This window comes from Sander lucioperca, chromosome 7, assembly GCF_008315115.2.
Source record: "Sander lucioperca isolate FBNREF2018 chromosome 7, SLUC_FBN_1.2, whole genome shotgun sequence".
Taxonomy (NCBI): Eukaryota; Metazoa; Chordata; class Actinopteri; order Perciformes; family Percidae; genus Sander; species Sander lucioperca.
The window spans coordinates 23,360,678-23,385,816 of record NC_050179.1 but is presented as its reverse complement, the minus strand read 5'-3'; the positions used below and the strand labels follow the sequence as shown (position 1 = coordinate 23,385,816).

Genomic DNA, 25,139 nt, shown 5'->3' with positions numbered 1-25,139 from the left:
AGGCTTTAAATTAATCCATTTTATTTCTATGGTTTAACCCGTAGACAGCACTTTTCCACAATGTCAAAGCCTCCTCCTGTACTTGAATCCATCATCCAAGGTAAAAAACACCAAGCATCTGTCCTGTGTCGGTGCATATAAATACTTGGGATATATTAATTATAGGCCACTCAATCATGTCATCAACTGCATTTTTTACGATAGCAGTATGACAATATTAAAAGTCTCTGTAAGGTGCAATGACCTTATTATTTTTTTTATATGTCAATGTTTCATTTTTTTGTCAAGGGAAGTTAAAATTAATATATAATTGTGTTGCTAATGGGCTAATTTAAATGCCTAAGTCAGTCATTATTTTTACAGTCTAGGCTCTAGATCAGGGGTCATCAACTACATTTTACCAAGGGCCAGAATTTCTTAGTAGACACTCTGGGGCCGGACTTTCAAACAAAGAAAATGAAATGTATGTATACCTAATACGCCTATTCTTGTTCGATATTTTCACCTTCTAACTGAATTAATGCTATATTAGATGATCCATTTTCATGCTCCCGTGAAAACAGGTCACAGAATCATACGGGTCACAGATTACGATGTGACACCGATAACACCACCCAACCTGGCAACTCTCGAAACTTCCTCAGCCAATCAGAATTCAGCTGGAATTGACGCGTGCTCAGTTCATGGGCTCAGCTCAACGCTAGCAAAAGTCAGGGGAGATTCCGCTGTGTCCATCAAGTGAACTGAACCGCCTAAAAAGTTTGTATTTTTCACGAATTATAGCCCAGTGTTTGTCGACTTTGCAAGTAGTGAGCTCGTCCTCTAACGTAAGATTTCCACTAGCCATGCAATGTTCTCCCATCGAGGAATAAGAGATATTGCTTTTAGTTAGCTAACTATTACCCTAACGTTAAAGTTAACGTATTTTTTTTTCTGCCAGCGTTGGCTAACGTTAGCTAACAGTTAGCTAGCTAATTGGCTAACTTAGAAAAGCCAAACATTTCCAGGGCGCTCATAATTTAACGGTCAAAATAACGTTTTATTGTGAACTCTGAATTTTTTTCTCTCCCAGCAGTAAGTGTATTTGCTTCCAACCATATAATGTTCACTGTTCACTACAGAGGTAGCTAACGTTACATGTGAGAGATGGGAAGAGAGAAGGACGCTAAAGGAGAAGGGAAGGCCAAGCACAAAGCAAAGAAACTGAAAAAGCTGAGTGACTCTGAAAGCGCTGGTCCCGGGGGAGATACGATCAAGTACAGGTGAGTCTTGTGTGTAACGTTAACGTTAAGGACGTAAAGATGGATAGATACATTGTTTGCTGACAGACACAGTTTAGCTAGCACTTAATCATTATTCCATCAAGTGCCGTTATAAAATAAGTTAGCTGCTTAGTTACCCTGTCATAGTTGTCAAGTTAGAGCAGCTCTCTAATAATATATGTATGTGACCTGACTGCAGCACATCCAACATCTGTTCAGCATCAGCTTAGGCCACACATCAAAGCTGCTTTTTTGCATGGATCCTCCAGGTAGCATTGCCTTTCATGTTGTTGAAATGTGGAGACAAAATAATTTGGATAAAAAAGAAAAATTCTTGCAATGGTGATAAATCAGATGAGAGTGAGAGGCATATGGCACTCTTTATGTGTGCTACTAATGGACAGACACACACAAGTGCTACTGAGAGAATGCTACGCTGGCTGAGCTGTCGAGCAGGCGGGTGGCATTTGAGCATGCATTAATTTCACAGAGTACAGTGGGTGGGTACTTCATCTTCATATGAATACATTAATTTACCGTGATATCTGATGCGTTTATTACCATGCATATGTGAGCAGACAAATGAATGTGGAGTGATCTGTCATTGGCTTGTGTAATTGATGAGAGCAGGGAGATGAATAGACACCTGGAAGCGCTACTGGCAGTCGAGCAGGCAGCTTTCTTTGACAGCTAGCCTCATGTTATTTCATGGCACACTGACGAAATTACTGATTAAGCTTCAGCTTATCCTCATCAGCTACAAGACTCATGGAACAATTTTTCCTGAGCATGAAAGGGCCTCTTGCTTTAAATGTTGTACTGCCTTAGTCTGATGTTCAAAATTGAGGATTTCAAACATATAAACAGATAGGGGTGGGGGGAAAAATAGATATTTTTAAAATTCTTTTCCCTAGAATCAATATTTTTTATATATATATATACATTGCTGCTCATAAGTATTCATACCCATGCTAAAGTTGACTAAAAAAAGGAATAAAAAAATCATCTTTTGGAAATTGATCTTAATGCCTTAATTTAAAAAATGAGGAAAAATCCAACCTTTGAAGGACACCAATTTGTTTTGTGAATTAATAATGTATTGTAAATAAATAAATGTTCTTCCTTAAAATACAGGGGGTATAAGTAAGTACACCCCTATGTTAAATTCCCATAGAGGCAGGCAGATTTTTATTTTTAAAGGCCAGTTATTTCATGGATCCAGGATACTATGATTCCTGATAAAGTTCCCTTGGCCTTTGGAATTAAAATAACCCCACATCATCACATACCCTTCACCATACCTAGAGATTGGCATGGTTTTATTTCAGTTAGCCTAATAGCTAACTGAGAGAAGATCCATATCAATGCAAACCAAACCAGCTATTAGGCTAACTGAAATAAAACCATGCCAATCTCTAGGTATGGTGAAGGGTATGTGATGATGTGGGGCTACTTTAATTCCAAAGGCCAAGGGAACTTTATCAGGATGCATAGTATCCTGGATCCATGAAATAACTGGCCTTTAAAAATAAAAATCTGCCTGCCTCTATGGGAATTTAACATAGGGGTATGTATAATTATGGCCCCTGTATTTTAAGGAAGAACATTTATTTATTTACAATACATTATTAATTCACAAAAAAATTGGTGTCCTTAAAAGGTCGGATTTTTCCTCATTTTTTTAATTAAGGCATTAAGATCAATTTCCAAAAGATGGTTTTTTTATTCCTCTTTTTAGTCAACTTGACCATGGGTATGAATACTTATGAGCAGCACTGTGTGTGTGTGTGTGTGTGTATGTGTGTGTGTGTGTGTGTGTATATATATATATATATATGTATGTGTATATATATATATATATATATATATATATATATATATGTATATATATATATATATATATATATTTATTTACCAGTGATTCACCTAAATATTTTCTGTTTATATGGTACTGCTGATGGTGACCACATCATATCCGTTTCCAGCATAACAGATATGACATGTTATGTTCTTCTTCTGACTGACATGTGATGTGCATTCTTCTTAGAAAACAATTAGCTTTTAGAAATGTATCATGATATATTGTCTCTAGAAGTGTATCATTCAACTTTTGTTTTGTTAAAAGAAAAGAAAATCGCAATACTCAGTACTTCTAGAATCACAATATATGAAAATCACAATACAAATCGAATCGGCACTCATGTATATGAATCGGGACAGAAGCTTGTCGTCCCAGCCCTACATACATAGATGGGGAATAATTGATGCTCAATTTTATGTAACATCATCCCAGCCCTGAAGGGTGAAAATGTCAAACCGAAAAGAAAGCTGTTCAGAGCTGTAGAGGGATCCTCTGAGATACTGCTTGTCTTGTTGGGGGGCATTTTATAGCGTTGTCTGACTAGATTAATACTAACCAGGCAAAGGCATGAATCGATCATCAGCCCAATATGCTCTCACGTTAAGCCTGAATTTGATAAAAGCGCTGCTCTAACTGTCTCTTAGAGGCCTAGTCAGTCATGTCACGTCATAGTAAAATAAAAAGCAGCTTTCTTCTCGCAGTTCTGCAATATTTCTCTATCGGCTTCTCTATAGGCTCACTGCATCGCTTACAAGCCTTTTTCTTTCCCTCTCCTTTTCCTCCGTCCCATCATGACATCCTGATGAGCAGTGCGAAGTCAACAACATCTACAGAGAGAACGCATAATGGAAAGTCTCATAAGAAGGTAAATCACAAATGTTGTTCTTCTCTCAATACTGCACAGCTATCCTGGCATCGTCAGAATAATTCGCAAATGCAAATCCGTGTTGTACCTCTCAGTTTCCATGGGCGTTGTCAACGGTGCAGACCAAAATGACTCTGCACGCAATTGATAGAGCTACAACCAACCAGAGCAACGGAACGACGTATCTCTGACTGACACATGCGAGTTTGGGCGGTGCTTGGTCCGTTTTTTGAAGCAGGGAAAAAGTGGCGGCCATGTCACAAACTCTCAAATTGCAGCTAAACGGTACACTAAAATGTGTTTCTGAACACATTTTAGGTGAGAAATATGCAATACTGTAGCATAATCTTGTTCCGTATTTGAACAGCATGTTCAATCATGACGCTCCTCTGTCAGTCAGTCTTAAAACCGCCCCGTGTGACATTTACGGCTGGGTGTGGCCCATCCAGGTTCTGGAAATCTGTTTGAATGGGATGGGGGCCAGGCGTATTTGCTAGAGCGAATGAAACATGAGCTAGCAGTTTCGACTGGTTTTCAGGCTACTGCACAAGCCTAGATGTGACTTAAATCTGACCAGCTGTCCTATTTAGTCTGAGGCCAATTTAGAACATCTCAATGGAAATTCAGTGTCATCTTGATCATGGGAAGGACTGTGACGGTCATGCGAGTCCGTCCATAACTCGTGATCTGTCTGAAATTAGCAGCAGGGTGAAGATTCCAGCCCCAGTTACCCAGTGACCCCAGCTCAGACTGTCGCAGCTGCAGTACGTGCAGCAGCTTGTCCTACTAGGTTACCTCTGTGCTATTTCATTCCCACATTGGCAGGGAATATTCACATGTATACCAATACCCGGAGCACTTGAAGTAATCATCTTACTCTTATCTAAATTATTCCAGCCTCTAACCAAGAGCCTCAGATAAAGGACTTTGCATGACATGTTTTGTATTTTTATTTCAGCACAGTATCAGAATCAGAATGCTTTATTGAATTCAAGGTAAAATAAGAGTAAGGAAAGAGCAAATCAATAAGAGTATAAAGTAACATAGCTACTGTAAGAAATAAATAAGAAAAGGTTAAGTAGAAGTAAAGTGAGATTAGGTTACAAATAAGTGTAGGTTAAAAAGATAGTTTAAAATGGATTGTAGAAATTCTATTGTAGTGCCCAGTGTCAACATGAATACAGTACGAACATAAATAAGTACATTTGTGAATAATAAGTAGTAGCAGTGAATAAATAGCACATTTTGCACATGTAGCTGTATTATTGTTATTATTATTATTATTATTATTGTACATAATTGTCCAAGAATATTGAGATGTGATGTGGAGATGCGTGCTGTGAGACCGGTAGTGTAGATTACAAGACTTCATCAGACCAATATCTGTTTCATTTTCTCTGCTGTCCGTTTTTCTTTTTCCAACATAAAGACAACAGGAACTTAATGCACTTTGGGAGCGGTAAGTTTGAAGAGTGCAGAGTGTTTACGTAAAACAAAGGTTGGCAAGACTGGGGAGACGTTTACATGTTTTAAGATTTAAAATGTGATGTGAAACGTGTATTACTGTACTCACCAGGAGCCAGAAGATGTGGCCTTTGTGCTTGTATGAATGTTTAAAGACTTCATGCATACCCTTTGTTTGTATAAGCATGAAGACGGTTACTGTGCCATCTGTGTGCATGTTCTTGCATAGCAGTTATGCTGTGTTGAACTCAATGTGTGTCTTGCCCTCAGGTCAAGACCCCTAAGACTGAAACCTTGGAGTCAGCCAGCAGTCCCAGGTAGGGATGAAGTTATCACACCAGTAGACCGTATCTTATTAAGGGTTGTGATAATAAACTGACAAGCTACCACGGAGTCATAGTACCAGAAATCTTATTTTTCTCCGTTTTTTTTTTTCCTTCTTCCCTTCTCCCCCCCTGAGGTGATGGAAATTAATTCTTGTGTTTTGATGTTTAAGGGACCTGGTCAGAAGCCATTCCCATTTTATACAATGTACTAAGCTGTCTCACAGAAAATTAATTTTACTCTGCACTGAAGCCAAGTATCTGTGGCTTGTCAGGAAAGTAATAAATGACAATGCATGGTTTGAGTAGTTGGATGCTCAGCAGGGTGTCGCCGGGATGGCAGAAGCTGGCCGAAGGCCTGCTGTGTCAAATCTGTCTCACAGCAGTGTTTCTACAAGGTTGTTAATGGATTGTTTCCCAGACGTGGACTTAACCCAACCCAATATGACGAGAGACATTTCAAAGGAGATGTCAGTTGGAAAAACTATTTTGCTAAATTCTGGCTTTTAATGTTCCCCTTAAGGGTTTTTTCCCCTCCTGAAAGACTGAGGTGGCAACCGTGCTAGTCGAGTGGGTTTGATGCAGGGAGGAAAGTTAGGGGCTCGCAGCAGAGTTAGGGAAGAAACATAAGGCTATTAGAACCACACACCGTAAATGTCAATGGACGCAGTGACCCACCCTTCTTTTGTATAGCTTTTTATGGATTTTGCTCAGTGGTGCAGTATAGCAAAAAAAAAAAGACCATTTCTACGCACGCTCTTTTGTTTCCCTCTCTCCACATTGAACAGTTGAACTGAACAGAACAAAAAGAGAACCGGGAGAAAGTTAAAGGCGTCTCCCATATGTGCAATTTGTAGTGAAAATAGAGCTTAAGTAGTTTGCCTACTGTGAAGTATGCGAGCATGTTACATTTGTCAGCATGAATATGATTGTGACGCATTTTAACACCTACAGGCAGGCAGTGGGGTTTCTGCATTCACATGTCATATATAAATCCCTTTGTCCCTGATGGGAACAGTCTACAAAGCCTTCTGCAAAGGGAACCTGTTGGAAACCAATTTAGTTAATGTGGCTGTATTTGGTCCATATTCAGCCGTACACTGTAAAAGATGACGTTAAAAAATGGAACATTTCTCTACCCACCAATTCCTGACTGCAGGGAAATCCAAGCTTCCAGTTGTGTAATTTTTTTTAATTTCTAATGGCTGTAATCATGTCATTATCCTTGCGGTTCTGTTAATGTTGCTTGATTACCATAATTATGTGTGATTTCTTGTGGTCAATGTGTCATCATTGTGTGGTTAAGGATTTTTTTCTATCTGTATTACGCAGGGTAATTTTGTCCTAATACAGTAGCCAGCAGTGAAAGAGAGCCATTAAGCTTTTACTTTCTTAGTAGCCTGTTGAGTACGGGCTAATTCAAAATGTCACAAAAATAAGAAAAAACAGAATGACAGCTTAGAAATGCGTACAACCATATTAAAGAAAGGAGGATCCCAATGGAGTCAAATGTGCAGGGTTTTAGAGGGGTAACTTATTTCACTCTGAACTAAACTTTTTTTAAGATATATTTGTTATACTCTGAACTAAACTTTAAAGCTGCAGTCTCCCATAGGGATGTCACGAGAACCGATGCTTGCGATACCTTCCGGTTCTAAAATGACAAAACACAGACGATTGCCATTTTTTTTGAAGCACCGTTAGCGACGATGCCAGTGTTAGCAGCATCGGTGCTGCGCCTCTTCCGGAACTGATGGGGGCAGTATACGCTTCAGAGTGTTCCAGTCGATACATTCAGAAGTAGGAGGTCACAAACAAGTGGCCGAAGTCACGCCCTTCTGCTTCCGATCCATATCTTTGAAAAACTATGAACGAGAGTCAACGGAGATAGATTCTACCCGACCTAAAAAAAACGGCATGTTCACTGCAAACTCATGGTCCTCTCTTCCTGATTTACAGCTCCCCTCCCCCCTCTCTTGCCTTTAAATAACTCACCGTTGTCGACTACGGCCGCTGAACAGGCTACACGTAAACAACCGTGGCCCGCTTGTCTGCTCCTCCGGTAACGTTAGCTAGCAGTTAGCATGGCGGCGTTAGCCACGGTTAGCCAGCACCAGTCGGGATCACTTTACTGGCTGTGTCTCTATTGTTTTTGCGAGTAACCAACTCAGGTACTCTAGCTATGTAATTCAATGTGAGTACACAAATGTTGAAATGACATAAAATGCCCGTCCCTAGTAGCCGTGATAAATTAACCTGAAGCTAATGCTTACTTGTTCAGGAGGAAATAAGCCAACTCGGTGTCCTTTTGGGCTCTAAGCTGTCTCCATCTTTCAAATACATCTCCAATATTTACCCGGGGTTTGTAACGTCTCTGGTCACGAAACACTGTTGTTGTTTTTGCACAGTAGCCTACCTTTTGAAAAGATGTCTGGAATGTGTCTGGGGACACTAGTTGTTGCACTATGACCATTAATTGCACTTTATTATGTTGTTCTATGCTCTATTGCACATGTTTTGTATGTCTTATGACATTTTGATATTTTTCAAATATTTTAATAAAGAAGTTCATGTTTCAAGTTAAAGTACATGGAATCTTAGAAATCCTTTTTTTTTTTTTTTTTTAAACCGTGGTGTCGAAATTGGCATCGAGAATCGTGTTATTTTACTGGTATTGGCACCGACTACTGAATTTTTGGTATCGTGACATCCCTAGTCTCCCATGTGCTGTGTGTTTTATAAATATGAAAATAGTTGTTACTTCACACAGACTACAAAGCACACTTCTGATAAAAAAAGCAACCATTAACAATATTAAGATGACAAGTTCATTCAGCCTTATATGACTGTCCTGCCTTCTTTTTGTGATCTAGAGAGTCTGTGAAACAGGAGCCAGAGGATAATGACTTTACTGCAAACAAAGGGTTGAAAAGGAAAAGAATTAAGGATGAGCCCATGGAAGGCCCTTCAAACTCCACTGCTACACCTACGTAAGCCTGGCCAGGTCTTTGAGCTGTGGATTGCCCTGAAATGAAAGCATTTTGTACATGAAGGCTTTTCCTAATATTAGACCATGGTTCTATTTCGTATAGGCTTCGCCCTCTAAGAGCTGTTGCTGTTGGGTTTATCCCTTGCACGTGCGCAGTCGTGAAGATTTCTTTCGCGCCCTTGTGCCCTGCACGGGCCTCTCTTACGTCTGCAGTTACTGTATATTACAGCTGCGAGACCTGAGATCCGCTCCCTATTTTTCTTCAGCGACAAGCAGTTTGAAGACTTCGAAGAACAGCGGCGTCCGCCTGTGTACCAATCGACGGACCGGCTACATCCTGCCGCCAGATCTCCACCCGAGCTGCGAGACGTGCCTCGGCCCCGTTCACCGGGCTGGCACCCCGCCGGCTGCCAGCAGTTCTGCGCCCGCTTACCAACGGAGGAACTGAAGCAACAGGCGAGCCGGCAGCCCGACGGACAGTCAGGTAAGGTAGGGATACCACCAGCGGCGACACCCAGACATCCCATTTGGCGGGCAAAAGTCCGCTGACCTGGATCCCTCCAGAGATGGTTCTCTAGCCGGCACCGGCTCTCCCTCCTCCCCGTTGGGAGAACTGGAGCTCGAAACAGAAGAGGATTACAGAGTCCTGCCACTGCGGCTGTCTCCGTCCCAGAAGGGGAGCACCGCATCAGCGTCTCCATGATTCACTTGGTCTTATCCGCACTTAACGGCATGTGATGCGCTATTAGATCTGTAGCCATTGTCTCCATCCCCCTGCTCCAGAGTGTCCATGAGGAATGTGCTTTGCATTAATTAATGATGATTTTTATCTTAATTATGGAGCACCTTCAGAATCCATGCGGCAAGGCCTCACAACGTTAAGCAGGCCAGTCATGGAGATAGGCTATCAGGTTTTTAAGCAAACAATATAATTCTGTTACGTGAAAAAACATGTAGAGTGTGAGAATGAAGAGGAGCTATTCTATGCTATCTGCTTGTGGATTTTGGTGTCACAGGTGGCATTGACTACATCAGCTTTGCCCTTAACCCAATAGCAACAGCTCTTAGAGGGCGAAGCGCATACAAAAACGATAGTTACGTATTGTAACTCCATATTCTATGAGAATAGGCATAGCCCTCTAAGATCCAGGCCACCTGCTTCACTAACATTGGCTGAAGAAAAATGCTGATGTTAATATTTGTGTATGAATATTTAAATTTGTTAGTTCATAAATTTTCCAGTCTACATGTCTTTCTGTACGCTATTAGTATTCTGTCTGTCTCCCGGGTACCTGCAGCTCAAAGAAGAAAAATAAGGGACGTGGGCAGGAAGAAGAAAGTGACAGAGAAGCTCAAAAAAAGAAGTCAAAGAAAAGAACAGAAAAGGTAAACCTCTGTCTTCCCGAGGTAATCTGCCTCCATCAACAATACTCCTGCTATATGAAGTGTGGAAATGCGGTTCACGGTGGGATGTTTGAATTCACTTCTCAAGTGTTCTCCTCTGCACAGACGGTAAAGAAAGAGGAAGGAGAGCATCCAGTCTCCAAAAAACCTAAGAGGACAAAAGAGGAGATTGAGGAGGCAAGACTCGTGAAGATCAAAAAGAAAGAGGAGGAGGAGCAGAGTCGCTGGAGATGGTTAGGAAATGCTGCTCTTTTCATCTTGATTGACCTGGGCGCGCGCGCGCACACACACACACGCACACACGCGCACACACACACACACACACACACACACACACACACACACACACACACCTTTGTTTCACTATCTTTGTGGGGACCCGTCATTGACATAATGCATTCCCTAGCTCCTTACCCTAACCTTAACCATCACAACTAAATGCCTAACCTTAACCCTTACCCTCACCCTAACCATAATCTAATTCTAACCCTAATCCTAAAACCAAGTCTTAACCCTCAAACAGCCCTTTAAACTTGTGAGGTCCAGCATTTTGGCCCCACAAAGCTGTTGGGACCCCACAAGTATACTGGACTCCCGGTTTTAGGACCCCACAAATGTAGTTAAACAAACACAAACACACACACACACACACACACACACAATATCAAACACACAATCAAACACAAACTACATGGTAAAAGCAGCAGTTTTCACTTTGTCAAATGCATCCTCATTTCTTCATCATCTTGCTTTCTGTCAGGTGGGAGGAAGAGAAGTATGAAGATGGGGTGAAATGGAAGTTCCTGGAACACAAGGGACCCTTCTTCCCTCCTGAGTACCAGCCTCTGCCAGACAACGTTAACTTCTACTATGGTGGTCAGTTGAGCATGGAAGTGAAATCTGTCAGAAAGGGTGATTGGAACAGGGTTGAAATAGTTTCACACACACTCAACCATGTTTTCACTGTAATTTGAAATAATATTGGTACCTCTCAGGTGCCAGACCATTCACAGTAAATTCATATATTTAAAGCACTGCACAGTAACATCACTTTTTGATGGTTTTCTGGGATTCTTTTTTTCCTTCTTGTGCGTTCTGCAAAATCTGCATTAAAAGCAGCAAAAGGAAAAAAAATAAGATGGAAAACAGTAAAAGTGACACAAAAGTGCGTAAAAATAAACAATAACGGGGAACAGTATAATACACCAACAATACACATAAACTTACATGCATACACATGAATTTGTAAAATGCAAGTTAAAGCAAACCACGTTTAAAAAAACACGGAGTGCAGTACTTGTGTGCTAGGGATGCTAATTTAGACAGATTTTATTATGATGTGGGGTCTATGAATGGCTTCCAAGAGAGACTGTCTGAAAATGTGTGCTGTTATCCCCATATTTAACGGTTATCATGTCCACCCCCCCCTTTATATGGTGGCCTGGCTTAGTTGTGTAGGGAGGAGTCATCACCCAGCAGGACAGTATTAACCTTAAAAATGCATCGACGCAACGGCAGGCTTTTTGAAGTTCAATAAAAAGTCTTGTGTTAAATTGCAGGGCTATCCCTCCACAGCCATAAGACATCTGCCCTGCTGTACACATTTTAAAATCAGACTGGCAAATTATACTCTTAACAAAAAAAAGAAACTCTTAGAAATGCTTTCAAATCGTGCTGGAATTATGTAGATTCTGAAAGTTTCTTAATCATAGAAATTAAAACCAGAGTGCAAGGTCAGATTTAGAGAAACGGTGGACAACGTTGCGTATAAAACAAGATGTGTTGGAAGTGGGCAGATCTATGGATGAAAGTTAATAGGCCCACACAAACACAGGACACACACATGCACAATTGGATCTTTACAACGCTAAAGGTGTATTGGGTCAAACACTGATTGGTGACTGTGATTGTTTTGCTTTGTTAAGCAGTCAAGCCACAACAGTGTCCTGTAGGGAGTTGGTTTGATCTGTCAATTGCTGTGCTTGCATGTACTTATTTGTAGCTTAGTTGTTGGGCAGAATGTAGATCTTTGTCCTTGTCTCTGAGCCTACCTCTATACAGTACATATATGGATTAGTCTGACAGGACTCTGGGTGGGTGTTATAGCAAGTGGGATTTTGATCTAAGCTTTGGGTTTGTTTTTTGTTTTTTGTAACAGGTAAGTTATGACAGCGAGGCCGTAAAGTTAGGAACACCATGTCTTATTGTGCTGTTGAATACAACTAAAATGACGTGCTTGTGTTTGTTTGTGTGCAGGTAAGAAGGTGAAGCTGAGCCCGGCAGCTGAGGAGGTGGCGTTGTACTTTGCCCAGATGTTGGACCATGAGTACACCACCAAGAAGGTGTTCCGGGAGAACTTCTTTAAAGATTGGAGGAAGGTAAAGCAAGCAAGAAAGAAAGTCCTAGATTGTGTCAGTTTTGTGAGGGGGGGAAAAAAAGCCTCCCCACAGACCCTGTTATTGTGTAATTAAGGTTACTTGTTCTATATCTATGGTTAAACAGTCCAGACCAAGGTAACATAGCACGGTACTTTTCTGCACACAATAAGGAGAGCCTCACTTCCCATGACAAACCCGGCCAGATTACGTCACATACACACATTGCCCACATGGCCACCCGTCTTAAAGGAGAATTCCGGTCGATTTCAACATTTCAACGGTGCAAGTTTTCCTTTTGTATCCAGCAGCAAAAAAGTTGTAGCAAATACATTGCATGTCTGCTGAAACGATGTATCGCGCAGCTCTAGGAAGGGCGTTCCACAGCGTCGGAGCCACCACTCCAAAGGCACGGTCACCTTTTGTCTTTAGTCAAGTGCGAGGGACGACCAATACGCCCTGGTCAGACGACCTAAGGGGCCTACTAGTCATATAAGGATGGAGCAGGTCAGAGATGTACACAGGGGCCTGACCGTGCAAGGCTCTATATGTCAGAACAAGAACCTTAAAAATGAATCCTGAACTTGATAGGAAGCCAATGTAAAGAGATAAGAGGGGAGCGATGTTGGATCTGGGCAACAGCCAATGGGGAAACTCCAACTCGACAGACCAATGGTGTTACTTCATCACACACTCACTCAATGACAGACTTGCACATTTATAGGGCCCGCTTGGTTGCTTACCAGCCAAAAATGAAATGAAGGGAATTTGACATTTACGTGAAAACATTTTCCAAAAAAAGCTCTTCCCATGCTTTACAACGGTTTTGTCAGATTTCTGAATGTGAACCATTTAGAGCTGGGCAATATATTGATATTAAATCGATATCGTGATATGAGACTAGATATCGTCTTAGATTTTGGATATCGTAATATGGCATAATATAAAAATGGTAATGTGGTCATTTTCTGAACTTACCAGACTGTTGTAACTGTTCTATTATTTGCCTTTACCCACTTAGTCAGTATATCCACATCACTGATGATTATTTATCAAAAATCTCATTGTGTAAATACTTTGTGAAAGCACCAATAGTCAACACTACAATATCGTTGCGGTATCGATATCGAGGTATCGGTCGAATATTTGATTTTCTCCATATTGCCCAGCCCTAGAACCATTGTGTTTTTAGTTCAGCAACATTTCCCTTGATGCTGCTACGTTGATGATGACTGGGAGCTTTGTCAACTGTAATTTCCTATTTATTAAACCTTTGACTGTCAAGCCAGGGGAATAATGTCAGCTCCAGGAACATTCTCTTGATAACATCCAGGTACAGCATTAGTTGTCTGTATTCCAGCTTTGTGTTGTAAACTGTAGCATATATGCTTGTAAACTACAGGTTGCGTGTGTGACTGTGGCTGGTACCTGCGCGCTGGTGTCTGTCAGGATGTCCTCTGTATAGAGCAAACACAGTGCCAAGCCCCAAGGCATATCATGCAGAATTAATTTTGCGCTGCTTAGTGCTCAATGCACTTGAAAATACGATTTGTGTGAAGGCATTGATATGCTAATCCATACAAGAAGCCCCCCTGCATATGAACAAATCCAATTAAACTGTTTTATTATAGCCGGAAAAAGTCTTCTCGCTTCACTGCCCTCAGTGCCCGCCCACTGTCGGGTGTCAGTCATGCTTAGACACGCAGACTGACTGCGTGCCCAAACAGTGTCAGAGTGTTTCGAGAGAGGTGTGTGTTCGTGCACGTGTGATGATCGAGCGGTACGTTTTTGCATCTCATCTCCAAGTGGACTAGATCAATACTGCTCTGAGAAGCTTGATAGATGAGTCATTCTCTTTATCCTTAATGGATGTCTTCAGGTTAGATGCCCTTTTGTTTGTCATATGATTAACCCATACAAGTCGTTCTTATACTGTGATCTATGTGTTTTTATGAGCTATTAGGCTCAACAGCGCGTGAAGGCATTAAGATCAAGATCTCCTGCTCAATAAAACCCCCGTTCATTGATTATTGTTACGTTCTGCCGCTCAAGGCCAATATGACTGTAAGAATAGACTAGGGATTTTTGTTCTGCAATAGCTTTCTTGCCCAAGTTCATTTAAAAAGCCCCTCATGTTGTCGGGTGACATTTAAGCACCAGACGCTTTCCAAGATGAACCATAAAGCCTCCACTGAATTGCTCTGTATTGCTGCCCTGTTGGTGACCTCTTTGATGAGGTGACCCCGTGTGCAATAACTTTAGAAAGTTGACAATTATAGTTGAAACTCAGCTGCTCTGCTGCTGCCTTCAGTGTACTGCTGTATTTGTTAAGCTAGCTTGGCAGTGGCCTTCTTAAGAGGAATTGGCCTATACTCTGGCTTTTAATAACGATATCACTTTTTTCTTTTTCTGTCCGCTCAGCCTTCACGCTCACCTTATTTTTTTATAATGCATTATTGTATAGTGCGCTATTTGTCAGACAAAGGTTCTGTACTGTATTAGTCTATATCCACGTCGTTGATACTGAATAAGCATTGGACTGTGGATAAAAAAAGATGTATATAATTGAATAATTGCATCAATTTTGGCAAAGTTATTCTGGCATTCCAAGATACTGCATAGGCTGCAACTAACAATTATTTTCATTATAGATGAATCTAAGAATGTTTTAATATATTTGATTGACTTTGACCCGGCTTTGGGTAAGCGGTGGAAAATAGATGGATGGGTGGATGACTAATTGTTTAGTCTATAAAATGTCATAAAACAAATGCCCATCACGTGATTGACTGAAAAGTTGTATTGATGATTGAAATTGATGCAGAATAATTTTCTCATATACTAATCTTTTTTTATCACTAAAGGATATCTCTGGTTTTATGCAGATAGAGGCTTACAACAATTCCATACTCAAGAAGGGATCACGTGTGTGTGTGTGTGTGTGTGTGTGTGTGTGTGTGTGTGTGTGTGTGTGTGTGTGTGTGTGTGTGTGTGTGTGTGTGTGTGTGTGTGTGTGTGTGTGTGTGTGTGTGTGTGTGTGTGTGTGTGTGTGTGTGTGTGTGTGTTTTTTAGGAAATGACCCATGAGGAGAGGTCACTGATTAAAGATCTTGACAAATGTGACTTTGGAGAGCTCCATGCCATGCATAAAGCCAAGGTGGAGGCCCGGAAAAACATGACCAAGGAGGAGAAACTGGTAAGGTTCAGGCTTTTTTTTGTGCATGCATACAGTGAGGAAACACCCTGCTATTTTGCAAGTTCTCCCACTTAGAAATCATGGAGGGGTCTGAAATTGTCATCGTAGGTGCATGTCCACTGTGAGAGACATAATCTAAAAAAAAAATCCAGAAATCACAATATATGATTTTTTAACTATTTATTTGTATGATACAGCTGCAAATAAGTATTTGAATACCTGAGAAAATCAATGTTAATATTTGGTACAGTAGCCTTTGTTTGCAATTACAGAGGTCAAACGTTTCCTGTAGGTTTTCACCAGGTTTGCACACACTGCAGGAGGGATTTTGGCCCACTCCTCCACACAGATCTTCTCTAGATCAGTCAGGTTTCTGGGCTGTCGCTGAGAAACACGGAGTTTGAGCTCCCTCCAAAGATTCTCTATTGGGTTTAGGTCTGGAGACTGGCTAGGCCACGCCAGAACCTTGATATGCTTCTTACAGAGCCACTCCTTGGTTATCCTGGCTGTGTGCTTCGGGTCATTGTCATGTTGGAAGACCGAGCCTCGACCCATCTTCAATGCTCTAACTCAGGGAAGGAGGTTGTTCCCCAAAATCTCGCAATACATGGCCCCGGTCATCCTCTCCTTAATACAGTGCAGTCGCCCTGTCCCATGTGCAGAAAAACACCCCCAAAGCATGATGCTACCACCCCCATGCTTCACAGTAGGGATGGTGTTCTTGGGATGGTACTCATCATTCTTCTTCCTCCAAACACGGTTAGTGGAATTATGACCAAAAAGTTCTATTTTGGTCTCATCTGACCACATGACTTTCTCCCATGACTCCTCTGGATCATCCAAATGGTCATTGGCAAACTTAAGACGGGCCTTGACATGTGCTGGTTTAAGCAGGGGAACCTTCCGTGCCATGCATGATTTCAAACCATGACGTCTTAGTGTATTACCAACAGTAACCTTGGAAACGGTGGTCCCAGCTCTTTTCAGGTCATTGACCAGCTCCTCCCGTGTAGTTCTGGGCTGATTTCTCACCTTTCTTAGGATCACTGAGACCCCACGAGGTGAGATCTTGCATGGAGCCCCAGTCCGAGGGAGATTGACAGTCATGTTTAGCTTCTTCCATTTTCTAATGATTTCTCCAACAGTGGACCTTTTTTCACCAAGCTGCTTGGCAGTTTCCCCGTAGCCCTTTCCAGCCTTGTGGAGGTGTACAATTTTGTCTCTAGTGTCTTTGGACAGCTCTTTGGTCTTGGCCATGTTAGTAGTTGGATTCTTACTGATTGTATGGGGTGGACAGGTGTCTTTATGCAGCTAACGACCTCAAACAGGTGCATCTAATTTAGGATAATAAATGGAGTGGAGGTGGACATTTTAAAGGCAGACTAACAGGTCTTTGAGGGTCAGAATTCTAGCTGATAGACAGGTGTTCAAATACTTATTTGCAGCTGTATCATACAAATAAATAGTTAAAAAATCATATATTGTGATTTCTGGATTTTTTTTTTAGATTATGTCTCTCACAGTGGACCTACATGCACCTACGATGACAATTTCAGACCCCTCCATGATTTCTAAGTGGGAGAACTTGCAAAATAGCAGGGTGTTCAAATACTTATTTTCCTCACTGTATGTTGTTGTCTCCATAACTACTCTTCTTCTTGTGCCTGTCTAAATAAGGTCAGCATGGATCATTTAGGTTCTGGATAATTATTATTTATTAAAAAAATGTTGTTTTTGTTATTAGAGCTGGGCAATATCGATATGAGACTAGATATCGTCTTAGATTTTGGATATCGTAATATGGCACAATTGTTGTCTTTTCCTGGTTTTAAAGGCTGCATTACAGTAAAGTGATGTCATTTTCTGAACTTACCAGACTGTTGTAGCTGTTTTATTACCCACTTAGTCATTATATCCACATTACTGGTGATTATTTATCAAAAATCTCATTGTGTAAATATTTTGTGAAAGCACCAATAGTCAACACTACAATATCGTTGCGGTATCGATATCGAGGTATTTGGTCAAAAGTATCGTGATATTTGATTTCTCCATATCGCCCAGCCCTATTTGTTATGTGTTGGCTCCAGGCAGGGGCAGTGCTAGAAGGGGGCCAGTCGGTCCGTGTACTTGGTGGCCAACGGATTTTCGTTTTGAAAGGAAAAAAACAAAAACGAAAAACGGCCAGTTTCCCAATTACCATTAGTAAATAGGAAAACAAAAAACGGAAAACAACCCATTATTTGTTTTTTGTTTTGATATTAAAAAACGGAAAACGAAAAACAATCTCGTTATCCGATTGTCTTTGATGTATTTGTAGGTGGAACTCGGAAATTAAAATACGTGTGTATAAGTCGTACTCCTTAATTTTGCATTGGTATTTTTTCGTGACCCGGAAGTTACTCCCGCCACGCCAAGACCCGCCCTTCAATAGCATTTATTGGCCAGTACCGCCTGTAAGATCAACTCTGTGCATGCGCATAATTACGTAGTAGAAAACTAACAATGTCCATGTGCGATTTACAGTCTGTGTTTGTACCATGTGTCAACACTTTACGACCAAACATTACAACTTTTTTATTAAATCTTTATTATACAATAGTCATAGCTACAAACATTCGAAACTTGTCACTGATCCAAAACCGTGTAGCGGTGTACACTGCTGTATACCACTATAGTAGCTACATGCCAACGGCAGTAAACACTATAGTAGCTACATGCTAACGGTCATCTTAGCTGGCAATGTTGTTAAATTCTCCCCAATTCCGGGTCACATTCCTGCTGAAACATGTCCGATTGTGTAGTGTTTGGTTCAGAAGCCTTTATCTGTGATTTTTGACGTTAGAAAGTGCTGCTTCGTTCCACTACAATCTAACGTTAGCATACTCATAGCTAACTATTGTAGCTGCATGCTAACGCGACATAGCGGAGCATATAGCTAGCTATGTACGTATGTAGCAGGACTTTGAACCGTAAAAATCACCAATAAAGGCTTCTAAACCAAATACTAAACAAATACAAATACAGTAAAGTGACCGGAATTAGGGGTGAAATGTCCAGCATTGAGCTACATAATAGTTTGCTAGGAGTTAGCTGGTCTCTCACAGAGATCTCATTTGTAGCCCTGTTTTACCCGATACTTTCATAAAAGTACAAACACATGAAGTGAGAGGTATACACATGCTTAAACTTTATTAAAAGCATGGTTAACCTGAAGCAGGACGGAGTCATGACTTATAACACCAAAGCAAGGCTTCTAGCTCAGGCTAGCTAGCGTTAGCAAATTACCTTCAAAGTTGCAAAGAAATGATGAAACGTAAAATTTGAAGCCTTTATTTAATTTGCTACATGGTGTTGTACTGGATGGCCAGACGACGCTCCGTATATCATTAACAGATCCTTTAGGCAACTCCAGCAAACACCTTGTAAACTTCATCTCTGCCATCATAACGGTCTACTGTCACTGTCTAATGTTTTCTTCCGGTAACCGGGAATGTCCAAACATCCTTACGCCAATGCGTGCATAGAGCTGTGAAGTTTGCCGGTGTTCGCGCAAGCGTAGAACTGATCAGGCAGTGCACAGAACGGATTTTACAGGCGGTACGGATCGGGTACTGACAAAGGAATAAGATTTATACACACGTATTTTAATTTCCGAATTCCATCTACAAATACATCAAAGACAATCGGATAACGAGATTGTTTTTCGTTTTCCGTTTTTTAATATCAAAACAAAAAACGAATAATGGGTTGTTTTCCGTTTTTTGTTTTCCTATTTACTAATGGTAATTGGGAAACTGGCCGTTTTTCGTTTTTGTTTTTTTCCTTTCAAAACGAAAATCCGTTGGCCGCCAAGTACACGGACCCCAGTCCACTGGGCTAAAGTGTTGTCAATTTGACAATTGTGATTTCCATTGAATCTGTCACTTGGCTGCTTGTTATGCCAATCTTCCCAGCCCTTGTCACATCACCAATTAATGATTCCTAGCCTCGTGAGACGGTCGTGATCTCGCGAGCTCCAGTTTTCCACTCTCAGATCAGTCTGGCATCTTGAGACAGAGAAAATTTGGAGCTGTTCGCCAAACAACTGACCAATCAGTGTTGGTTTTGAGGCGGGTTTAGGGGTGACGCACGCAACGTGAAGTGACTGTTCAGTCTAAACAACATGGCGACTTCCACGGATGAGATGAGCGTAGCTATCGCGCAAGTTTTATCCGAATTAGAAAGTATTCCTTCATTGAAAGAAGAGCAAAAAACGGCACTGGAGGCTTTTCTCGGAGGAAAAGATGTTTTTGCTCTTCTCCCGACTGGTTTCGGCAAGAGTTTGATATTAAGTTGATCTGATTGGTTGATTTGGCCCGTCTATCACCAACATAGGTGGTGATAGACAGATGGTTTATCCAATCAGCTAATCAGTATTTTCGCCCCTTCCCAAAAGTTCTCCAACGGAAAGTTCCCAGATGGATACGCCGAGCAAATGCGAAGCAATCCATCTGGCGGAGTCAGGTTAGATGATTCCATGATGACTATCCAAAATTCTGATACCATGGAACTAGCACTGGAATTTTTTTTTTTTTTTAAGTGGCATACTGAGCCTATAAAAAATGTGTATTGTATTCAGATATACAATTTGTCTAAAATGAAAACAAGTGAAATGACTAATTAATGTGATGTGTTTTATTTATCAGAATTACATTGTGTTGTTCTATCAAATTTTTCCTATATTTCTAAACAGATTTTCTATGCTGTATTTTTATAAAATGCCCCCTCCCCCCGGGTCCCCCCTGACTGATTATTGGTCCCCCCCCCGTGCCACCCCACTTTAAAAAATCCTGGAATCACCCTTCGTCCACGATGCTGAGGCGGGCAGGAAAGATTGTAGCCGATCCCTCTCACCCCGGTTGAATCTCTTCCCTCTGGCAGGCCCCGGACCCCCCCACTGACATTGACTTTTTATCCCGCCACCCCTAGACACTCCACTTTGCATTAACCTTCATCCTGGACTATACAGTACACCTGCCCATTGCACATATTCTTTGCACATTCTGCACCTAATCCATTCAGTTTTTTTTCTTCTTATGTTAAACAGCTATTTTGTATACTGTATATATTTGTTTATTTCATATTAATGTTCAATATGTATGTTGTTTATGTACTGTATGCACCAACCACCAAAGCAAATTGCTTGTAAGTACTTACTTGGCAATAAACCTGATTCAGATTTTTTTTTTGTTTCATTGTTGTAGGTTTTGAAAGAGGCCAACCTGAAGATAGTGGATGAGTACGGCTTCTGCCTGTTGGATCACCACAAAGAGCGCATCGGCAACTTCAAGATTGAGCCTCCCGGGCTGTTCCGGGGTAGAGGCGAGCATCCCAAACAGGGCATGCTGAAGAAAAGGATCCAACCAGAGGATGTGATCATCAACTGCAGCAGGTGAGAGTGGGCCAAAGGGATCAAACCGTGTGACAGTGTAGTGATGCATAAGTAAAGGCTGGTCTGACAAAAAGCAGGAGTTACTACAACTCCATCACACCAGCTGCTAAAAGCCCAGTTGTCACACCTCTTGGTGTGACCTTCTAGCTGGGAGACCTCGATGCACAAAGTGTTTAGAAGCTGTCAGCCATAGGGAAATAATTTCAAAATGAACATCACCATTTATCTTGCCATGCAACAACGCATTTCCATATTGAGAGCTGCACAGGCAATGGTAATAAACTGCTACAGATGGTGCACTGTTTGAATTTATTTGACAAAATGAAATGTTTTTTTCTAGGGAGCCTCAGAAATATGGTATGTTAAAGCAGTACATCACTCAGGAATTATAGTTCTACATCACATATTCAATCTCAGTAGCCTGGCGTGCTGAGAAAGAGTTTGTACTTTAATTCATCTGAAATAGGCGGAGATTACAACTGAAGTATCCATTTCTGGCACTGGTGTCATACATTTATGTTTAGAAGGCTTGGGCCTTTGTAGGATGCTGCAGCTTGTACTCCAATGCTGTGACTGCCGCTGCAAACCGGGTGAACGATAAACTACTTAAATAAGAAAGGAGTTGGCCTACACACTATGAAGAAAGGAAAAATCATCTTTAAAGGGGCATTATTATATAGCATTCTTCAGGTTCATACTTGTATTTTGTGTTTGTACTAGGACATGTTTACATGCTTTAATGTTTAAAAAAACGTCTTGTTTTTGCATTGACAGAGAGTCCAGTGTCCCCGTGCCGCCCGCTGGTCACCGCTGGAAGGAGGTTCGACATGACAACTCTGTGACATGGCTGGCCAGCTGGACTGAGAACATCCAGGGCTCCATTAAATACATCATGCTCAATGCCAACTCAAAACTCAAGGTAGCCTTCTAGTCTGCTGCAAACTGGCAAGAAATGCTCTACATTATACATACTACATGTATAAAAGGCACATACATCACAACCAGTACAAAAAATGAACACTTTTTTTAATTTAAGCAGTTTATTGCTTTAGTTTGGGGACAGGCAGGCCCAGTCAGTGTTTGGTTGTGTGGCTTTACAAAACTCAAATTTGATTTAACACTCTAACAGTTACTAAATAAACTCACCCAACCTTCCTGCAAGCACCTGGTACTGTTAAGTGTACTGTAAGTGTTAAGTGTATTATTTGCATTGCAATATAAATGAAAACATAACTTAATTTATTAATATTTATTTATATTTTTTATTTGTAATTTTATTACAACAAATTATCACAGAAACACTGCACTGCAGTTGTTAACACTGGTAAAAACACATTTAAGTACCTCACGTTTTCTGCCTCTGTCTGTTGTGATGAAGGATGAAATCGCCTGTGCGCCCTTATGTGCCTCTTCTGCGCGATGGTGCCGCTGTGTTTTAATGTGCTGGGTAATGTCATTGTTCCCGCCGTGCGCTACATTAAAATCAATGCGACACACCTTACAAAAAGCGTGGAGGTTGTCGATATGTCTAGGTAAGATGCATGTGAATAGTTGCGCCCAACACTGTTGAAATCTACAGCTATATTTCAATTTCTTTGCGGGAACACCGCCTTCACCGGCCATTTTTATTGGCTCGCTTTCGGGTCTGAACTTTCCACGAAGCTTGCGCAGACATCAACTGCGCAACTGGGTTATAGGTTGCCAGGTCGAGGTGACAAACGGGTTGAAAAGTGTATATGGTGTGTGAATAGGATGCGTTTCATACAAGATCTGGCAACTGGTCAACATTAGACAAACATATTGTTCTGGTTATTTATAAAGGAGTTTGGGCCATGCAAATTACGGGAGTTTCCCGGGAGAAATAACAAACCGTGGGAGGGGGTCCGGGAGATAGGGCTAAAAAAAAAACCGGGAGAAACCCGGGAAAAATAACAAACCGTTAAATCTGTATAGTATAACTACAAGCACCAAGCATGCATCCTTGTTCTGGTCAATAAAGCCTGTTTAGGCGATTTTTATTTCAGTCCTAATATCTAATATGTTTTGTTTCTAAAATATTAAAATCCCATTATGGTTTTGTTTGGAGAGTAAATGGGAAATGTGAGTTATGCATGTTGAAAGAGACGCGTGCGACGTCTTGTCATTCTTTTCCTTTTCTCATTTCCCTTTTGCTCTCCTCTATTTACTCACTCGTCCTTCTTTCCATCTTTCATGTGTAAAGGTTAAATTATTCCACTGTTAGTCTGCGGGCGTTCACCGATTGTGGGTTTAATTGCCTTGGTCCCAACTCTACATATATATATATATATATATATATATATATATATATATATATATATATATAATAACCAGCACATTTTTCATTAAAGTTATATAGTTGAGTGATAACAGCCTGCATTCATGTCATGATTACCATTTTGAATGTTTGTTGATCAGAGGCTTTTCAAACAAAATTCCTTCATGTTATTTTGTTTCTTTAGTTCTTTGTTTCATGTTTGCTTTTCTCCTCTTTCCTCTCTTGCTGTTCCCCTATTGTTATCCCTCCTTCTCACTGTCTCCCTTTCTTCACTTCTCCCCCTCCTGCTCACTGTTGCGTTCGCTTTGTCTACACCTCTCTTCCTCCATCGTGCCCTGCTTTCATCCTACAAAGGGAGAGAAGGACTGGGAGAAATACGAGGTCGCTCGGAAGCTGAAGTCATGCGTGGACGACATCCGCAACCAGTACAACCAAGATCTGAAATCTAAAGAGATGGGCACAAGACAAAGAGCTGTGGCCCTCTACTTCATAGACAAGGTCTGGTTCTGAGCCATTGCTCAAAGGAAAAACTCAGTCTCTGACGTAAAGATGCAGCGTTTAGTATACCAAGTTTAACAATGTTTACACACCAATGCTCGAAATAAACTGATTCTCCTTAGTGCTTAGGTTTGAAACAAAGAGCCATATGAACATATTGGAAATCAATGCGATGTGTCTTGATTGCCATTTCTGTCTTCTCACATAGCTGGATGCAAGATCTTTTGCAATGAGATAAATGGATTTGTATGTAGCCATTTTCTTCCAGCGACCCCAAGCTAATTATCTTAGTCTGCATTGAGTGAAATGATAGATTGAGTGTGTGATTGTTTTTGGCTCATGCCAAAGGCTATTTAAATTCAGATTCTTTCTCGTTGTGTTTACTATGCAGTTCTTTGTTTCTATTTCATGTTGTGTGTATGTATTTGATAGTCTGATTGGCTCTGTGAATGGGCGGTACAGCGGCGAAGGTGCTTGGAGAGTATGTGTGGCTTTGATGTGCATTCATCTCTGTGTCCTCTGACCCAAAAAAGCTGGCGCTGAGAGCTGGTAATGAGAAGGAGGAGGGAGAGACGGCAGACACGGTTGGTTGCTGCTCGCTACGTGTGGAGCACATCACCCTCCATGAGAAACTGGAGGGCAACGAGTGTGTTGTGGAATTCGACTTCCTGGGTAAAGACTCCATTCGCTACTACAACAAGGTCCCCGTCGTCAGAAAGGTAAAGGAACAAAAAGCACGCCCGCACTAGGGTTGGGTACCGATCGAACTACGTCGGTACTACAGAGGACCAATTCGCCTTAAATCAAACGGTGCCACATTTCAGTACCTGAGAGCGCTGTCCTCTCTACATGTTGACAGAGACCGGGGCTCCGACAACTGCGCGCAGAGTTGCGAAACTAAGTCGCCTCGGCTGTTTGAAGTCACAGTGGGTCACGGCAATGTCGGTAAAGTGTAGTTGCACTTTCCAAAACTCCACGCAGACAGCGTTTGCTGCAATGTGATAGAATTACAAGCAGAAAGTGGTCGCTGTGCGGTTAACACTTTCTCAGAGACAGACGGGCCCAGCCTGTTCTCTCTGCCCTGGTGACAGACTGACAGGCTGGAGGTTGTAAGGCAAGGCGACTTTATTTCTGTAGCACATTTCAGCACCAAGGCAATTCAGAGTGCTTTAC

The 25,139-nt window shown here is 41.3% G+C and overlaps 1 protein-coding gene across 3 annotated transcripts in view; it reads left to right on the top strand.

Annotated features, from left to right (window-relative positions):
- Positions 1 to 25,139, top strand: part of zgc:173742 (DNA topoisomerase I, mitochondrial) — a 40,501-nt gene that overhangs the window by 200 nt on the left and 15,162 nt on the right. Inside the window, exons 1-14 of one of the 3 annotated variants that reach the window (XM_031304956.2) lie at positions 1 to 100; positions 1,122 to 1,262; positions 3,934 to 3,988; positions 5,723 to 5,769; positions 8,649 to 8,765; positions 10,063 to 10,150; positions 10,274 to 10,401; positions 10,929 to 11,044; positions 12,425 to 12,546; positions 15,616 to 15,738; positions 20,985 to 21,172; positions 21,947 to 22,091; positions 23,823 to 23,966; positions 24,500 to 24,685. The exon at positions 1 to 100 is cut by the window's left edge and continues 200 nt beyond it. In XM_031304956.2, the coding sequence (XP_031160816.1) occupies positions 1,147 to 1,262; positions 3,934 to 3,988; positions 5,723 to 5,769; positions 8,649 to 8,765; positions 10,063 to 10,150; positions 10,274 to 10,401; positions 10,929 to 11,044; positions 12,425 to 12,546; positions 15,616 to 15,738; positions 20,985 to 21,172; positions 21,947 to 22,091; positions 23,823 to 23,966; positions 24,500 to 24,685 (1,575 nt within the window). In that variant the 5' untranslated portion in view covers positions 1 to 100; positions 1,122 to 1,146. Of the gene's footprint in view, positions 101 to 519; positions 828 to 1,121; positions 1,263 to 3,933; positions 3,989 to 5,722; positions 5,770 to 8,648; positions 8,766 to 10,062; positions 10,151 to 10,273; positions 10,402 to 10,928; positions 11,045 to 12,424; positions 12,547 to 15,615; positions 15,739 to 20,984; positions 21,173 to 21,946; positions 22,092 to 23,822; positions 23,967 to 24,499; positions 24,686 to 25,139 lie in introns of those variants that run through there. The other 2 variants (XM_031304955.2, XM_031304953.2) reach the window with 2 other exon arrangements.